The sequence below is a fragment of the Choloepus didactylus genome, chromosome 4, assembly GCF_015220235.1.
Source record: "Choloepus didactylus isolate mChoDid1 chromosome 4, mChoDid1.pri, whole genome shotgun sequence".
NCBI lineage: Eukaryota > Metazoa > Chordata > Mammalia > Pilosa > Megalonychidae > Choloepus > Choloepus didactylus.
Window position 1 is genome coordinate 53,778,780 of NC_051310.1, and position 6,657 is coordinate 53,785,436.

The 6,657-nt window shown below is 38.3% G+C and overlaps 1 protein-coding gene across 5 annotated transcripts in view; it reads right to left on the bottom strand.

Moving 5' to 3' along the window:
- KIAA0586 (KIAA0586 ortholog) overlaps window positions 1-6,362 on the bottom strand; it is a 168,758-nt gene extending 162,396 nt beyond the window's left edge. For all 5 annotated transcript variants that reach the window (XM_037832616.1, XM_037832619.1, XM_037832617.1 and 2 more), the window contains exons 1-2: window positions 5,533-6,362; window positions 4,554-4,624 (exon numbers count right to left, since the gene is read on the bottom strand). In XM_037832616.1, the coding sequence (XP_037688544.1) occupies window positions 4,554-4,624; window positions 5,533-5,728 (267 nt within the window). In that variant the 5' untranslated portion in view covers window positions 5,729-6,362. The remainder of the gene's footprint in view (window positions 1-4,553; window positions 4,625-5,532) is intronic.
- Between the last annotated feature and the right edge of the window lie 295 nt (window positions 6,363-6,657).

Consider the following 6,657-nt stretch of genomic DNA (forward strand, 5'->3'; position numbering starts at 1 on the left):
TTTTTAACACCTTGCAAGGTTGACATTTGCTTGTTCTTCCTCATGAAAGAACATATTTGTACATTTTATCACAACTGTTGAATACTCTAGGTTTCAATGAGTTACACAGTCCCAGTCTTTCCTCCTTTCTTCTGGTGTCCCACATGCTCCCAACCCTCCTCTCTCAACCATATTCATAGTTAACTTTGTTCAGTGTACTTAAATTGCTGTGCTACCATCTCCCAAAATTGTGTTCCAGACCTCTCACACTTGTCTTCTCCTATCACTCTGTAGTGCTCCCTTTAGTATTTCCTGTAGGGCAGGTGTCTTGTTCACAAAGTCTCTCATTGTCTGTTTGTTGGAAAACATTTTGAGCGCTCCCTCTTATTTGAAGGACAGCTTTGCTGGATATAGGATTCTTGGTTGGCGTTTTTTCTCTTTCAGTATCTTAAATATATCACACCACTTTCTTCTTGCCTCCATGGTTTCTGCTGAGAAATCTGCACATAGCTTTATTAAGCTTCCTTTGTATATGATGGATCGCTTTTCTCTTGCTGCTTTCAGGATTCTCTCTTTGTCTCTGACGTTTGATAATCTGATTATTAAGTGTCTTGGTGTAGGCCTATTCGGATCTATTCTGTTTGGAGTACGCTGCGCTTCTTGGATCCGTACTTTTATGTCTTTCATAAGAGATGGGAAATTTTCATTGATTATTCCCTCTATTACTGCTTCTGCCCCTTTTCCCTTCTCTTCTCCTTCTGGGACACCAATGATCCATACATTCTTAAATTTCGTTTCGTCCTTAAGTTCCCGGAGACATTGCTCATATTTTTCCATTCTTTTCTCCATTGCTCCTTTGCACGTAAGCTTTCAGGCATTTTGTTCTCCAGTTCCTGAGTGTTTTCTTCTGCCTCTTGAGATCTTCTGTAGTATGTTTCCATTGTGTCTTATGTCTCTTGTGCTGTGCCTTTCATTTCCATAGATTCTGCCAGTTGTTTTTCTGAACTTTCAATTTCTGCCTTATGTATGCCCAGTGTTTTCTTTATAGCCTTTATCTCTTTTGCCATATCTTCCCTAAACTTTTTGAATTGATTTAGCATTAGTTGTTTAAATTCCTGTATCTCAGTTGAAGTGTAAGTTTGTTCCTTTGACTGGGCCATAACTTCGCTTTTCTTAGCGTAGGTTGTAGTTTTCTGTTGTCTAGGCATCTGACCTCCCAGGCCACCCCAATCAGGTTTTCCCAGATGAGAACAAGCTCAGGTCACAGAAGGAGGAAATATTTCAGTATCCGGTTTCCCTCATGGTGTATCTTAGGGGATTGACACACCCTGTGCTTTTCTGCCCAGCAGGTGGTGCCTGTCAGCCTGTCATGGGCTGGTATAAGGAGGTGTGGCCTGTGGCTCTCCTCCCCCAGGCTCTGGGGTTTGGTTCTGAATGCAAGGCAGGTAGTAGAGCTGAGTCCCTCCTCTTTCCTCTTGGGAAGCTATGCCCACCTAGAGAGAGGTCATTTGCATACAGATTCTTTGTTTCTCTGACTCTGCTATCTCCACCCTTGTCTGGGTCAGAGTGCTGCAGTTTTAAAATGGCTGAGGCTTTCTTTACTGCAAAGCACTGCGAGCTGAAAACAGCTGAGGCTTTCTCCACTGAGCTGCCCAGGCTGAGAGAGAGAGAAAGGGACATAAAGCTCCCAGATTCACCCATCAGCCAGAGATAGTACCCGATCCTCTGGGCTCCCCATACTGAGACAGATGTATCCCCTGACTTTCCCAAGGTCACTAGTCACCAAAAGCTTCTGTCTGCTCGTTGGGGATTCGCAGTATGTATTGAGCGGGTAATATTAAAACCCCAATTGGAGCTAGGCTGAGGTACACTTGCTTGTTCAGAGAGTTCTGCTCTCTAGCACTGAGAGGCTTCCGTGAAGGAGGGGATTTTGGCTCTCGGCGTGGATCCGCAGTTTTTACTTACAGATTTTATGCTGCAATCTCAGGCATTCCTCCCAATTCAGGTTGGTGTATGAGTGGACAGTCACGTTTGTCTCTTTGTAGTTATTTCAGTTATTTACTAATTTTTCTATCATTTATGAATTGTTCCAGGGGGGAGTAACTAGCTTCTACTCCTCTCTATGCCACCATCTTAGCGCCTCCTCAACACTAAGACTTTTAAAGTACTAAATTCATTCAACATTATTCTTCACTTGCCTTTATTTTTTTTTTTCTGCTAAATCAGAACAGGCGAAGGAGAAAATCATAAAAGGAAACCATTCTAGGCTATCCACTGATGATAGATGTTAATTTTGTAAAAATAGTCAATGAGATTAATCATATAGTAAAATGGATATGGGATATTAATATAAAGAACTTCCACAAGTCAGTAAGAAAAAAGCACAGGACATAAATAGGTAATTTACAAAAGAATAAATATAAATGGCCATATACATGAAAAAAAATTTCTGGGCACTAATAAGAAATACAAAATAAAACAATAAGATGACTTTTTTGCCCCTCAAAGTGGCAAAAAATGTTTTGCTTAATTTTAATGCTCTATATTTGAAAAGATGAGGGGAAATAAATTTGTTTGTGACCTTAAATGATGTGTTTGAGATTTTAAAAAATTAATTTCTATGAACTCTAGAATTACCTTGCTTTGCAAGTGTATTTCACAGTAGGCAAATCTACACAGAACAAGCTATGAGCCCATATTTAATCTAACAGAATCCGGTCTAGTGACCTTCATGACAAAGACAATCCATTTATCCTCAATTAGGCAATAATAGTATATACATATGTTGGGTAAGTTATTTAGATAAAAAAATTCACAAACATTAACCACTAAATAAGGCCTGCTCAAAAAATAAACAAAAAACAGCCAAAGGTTAGGCATTTACTTAGCGAACAAGGACAGCACGCAATTATACATTTTTGTCCATATTTGTAAACATCTATTCTCTTGAACTGAAAAAGGATTACATCAACACACATAGTACAGCATTGCAAATTAAACATAAGCTTAGAAAAGTTTACTTGTTTATAAGTGCAATGAATCTTTGATGTCCAGTGATCTGTTGAAAACTGAAAGCATGTTAAACCACTTGAGAAATTTCCAACACTCATCAAATGCAATTCCTTCGGTGACTAAAACTAGGATGCACAAGGAGGGAAAGGCAATTAAGTGGCATTTAGTTACTGGAGGAACACTTACCAAAAAAAAAAAAAAATCTGCAAGTATTTTCTTGCTTAGAATGATTCCTAGTGCCCTTTGAATCTAAGTGGTTTGATTAAGAGGTATTAAGGACATTATTTATTTTACACCAAATGTTTATTATACTACCTAAATGAAAAAGGAAAATACCTTATGAGGGAGTTCCATATTTCATGGAAACTGTTCCTTTGTTTAGGGATTTAGGAAATCAGTAATCTTCTATTTGTGACTTCTCCTTTCAATTATACATTTTATTGTGAGTTTTTAACAAAATCGGTAAGTAAACATTTTCAATTATTAGTTTACCAACTTCAATTTTCAATATATTATGAAACTCTATTGTTTTCCAGACTTGTTAAATTGGCAATACATATGTCAACATTATGATTAGTGGTCAAAGCATAATATGAAAATCTTGTGATCAAAACATTACATTTACCATCACTTTTCAAGCTTATGAATTGAAAAGGTTAAGAAGATGAGTACTTCATGTTATTATTTCTTAAAGACCCAATAAAACAAAACAAAAAAATCACAAATATTTGTAATCATTAGAACACCTCACTTTTTTTTCTTTCTTTTCTTTTTTTTTTTTTTAACATTACCAACAGAATGTTGTCTCTGGTTGTTCTAGTTTGCTAATGCTGCGGAATGCAAAACACCAGAGATGGATTGGCTTTTATAAAAAGGGGGGTTTATTTGGCTATACAGTTACAGTCTTAAGGCCATAAAGTGTTCAAGGTAACACATCAGTAATCAGGTACCTTCACTGGAGGATGGCAAATGGCGTCCGGAAAACCTCTGTTAGCTGGGAAGGCACGTGGCTGGCATCTGCTCCAAAGTTCTGGTTTCAAAATGGCTTTCTCCCAGGACATTCCTCTCTAGCAAGCTTGCTCCTCTTCAAAACAGTCACTCACAGCTGCGCTCCATTTCCTCTCCTTGAGCCAGCTCATTTACATGGCTCCACTGATCAAGGCCCACCCCGAATGGGTGGGGCCACACCTCCATGGGAGTATCCCACCAGAGTCACCTCCCACAGCTGGGTGGGGCACATCTCCATGCAAACAACCTAATCCAAACATTCCAACTTAATCCCCACTATTCTGTCTGCCCCACAAGATTGCACCAAAGAATATGGCTTTTTCTGGGGGACATAATACATTCAAACCAGCACACTGGTCAAGAATACCTTTTCCCTAAGCCAGACAAATACTGTATTATTCCACTTCTATAAAATATCCATAATAGGCAAATTCACAGAGACAGAAAGTTGATTAGAGGTTACAGGCCTGTTGCTAATCAAACACAATTTAAGAATATATTATTTGACAGTATTGAACATTAACATGAACATAATTAAGAATCTTTTTACTTACACTTTCTGACATAGTGGGATTTTCTAATGCAGGCCAGTGATGATTTCTGGCAGCAGTTAAATCTGATGAACCTAAGAAAACAAAGGAATCAATTTTAATGATTTTTTTAATAGAACCATATGTTTAAAAACTATGCTTCAAGAACTATAAACTCCATATTAATGCAGGACCCAAATTGGTAGTCACAGTGCATGCAAAAAATTTAAGGATATTTATTTAAGTATGTCTCAATGAAGATTTTTGAAAATCAGTTGGTATTTTGGAAAATAAGGGTTAGTAGTAACAAGCGAGATACTAAGTATAAAACGTTTTAAAATACAGCAGTAGTACACTGTTGATGAGAACAAACTATGGGTAGAATTATACGCCAGAAATGGAATCTGCAGTTGATGGAAAAATTTGGTTTAACAGCAGGCTTATATTAGGGTTTTGTAGCTGTATCATACCCTTAAAAAGCAGTATTATAAAAGTATTTTATTGTTTCTGCACATATATTCATTAATTTGAACCTTTTAATTACCCTGTGAAGTGGACAAAGCATTTATTATCTTTATTAGCACTGAGCTCGAGATAAATTTACTAAGAACATGGAAGCTATCAAATGGGAGAAAACGTGATTTCTACCACACACACTGAATAACATTATCCAAACAGAAGGCACAGTATTTCGTAAAAAGCACTCCTGGTAAAAATTAAGCACATTGTACAAGTTAAATAAATCCATTACAGATATGAATAAGAACAATGCACAAAACCACTCAAAGAAAAAGCACAAAAGGAAATACTAAAAGTTTCATTCATTCGATTCATTTGACATTTTGTAGACCATGCCTGGTCCTTTTCCCAGGGAAAAGGGTCAGTTTTCTACACCTGTACAAACTACACATATATATTTGGAAACTTAAACATTAACAATATACTAAATTCTGAAACAAAAAAAAAGAAGTGAAAACTTGAAGAACTACATAGACTCACATACCATGCAATGTTCCATTTAAGCCAGTCCCCATTCCAACAGGAAGGCGTTTATTTGCAGACAATGCCGGAGGAACACAAGGCAACTCATCTTTCAACAAAGCCAAATCATCTCCCTGACTGGGAGATACCTCACGAAGTCTCCTTGCTGGTATTTTGACCCTATTTTGCTTTTTCGGGCTAAATTCAGAGCCTTTCATATTGTTGGTAACAAAACGAGTCCCACAGTTCTGAACGCTAGAACTTTCTTCTGGATCCACAAGACCTCACAACAAATTTTCAGTTTGAGGACGAGGGGAGAGAGCAAGCAGGAAGGGCGGGGGAGAGTATAACAAGAAGTGACTTTCAAAAGCAATTTTAAAACATGCAGTTCTCCCCTTTTAAATCAAACGATATCTCAACAGGTTATCCACAAAACTGTTAATTTAAATGCTTGTACTTTATCCAGGGTTAGAGACTAAAACGTCGTATTTACCCGTTAATCCTTTTCAGTCTATTAATGCACAGTTCCAATTAATCTAAAAGTGAAGCTGACAAGAGAATGGCGGCAAGAGTATTAATAACCACCCTAAGACGCAGGGCACTCCTCAACACGAAATCTGGCAGTACAAAACCGAACAGATGTGAAGGCGGGGTTAAAAGAATTGTTGAGAAGCTGGAGTTAAATCAGATAAAAGCGAAACGCTGAAAAACAAAAACAAAAAACAAAACCCACGTAAGAAGCGTAGTAGCTTTCTTCAGCCAGAGAATCTCGCACATCCCTCCCGGTGCACACCCGGCACCTAAATTCACCACTACGGATCGGCAGAAAGCAGGCTAACCCAAGCAGTCCCGGTCTAATCTCACAACTGCTTCAGTTACCCGCGGATAAACACGCACTCCCCTTTAAACCCGCCCTAGAGACACAATACGCATGGGCACCAAGAAAATCGCCCAAAACATCCAACCAAAAAAGCTGAGTGCTATACAGTGCCCTGCCATTCTTCTCCGGGTGGAAACAAACTTCCGACGTATAAGGCCGCAAACAGATGTGAATTTGGTAGTTGGTTGCCTTTTCTTTTTAAGGCAACACATTGTCCCATAAAACTTAAACATTGGCTAAAACCCAAGCGACTCATCGAAGAGCTGC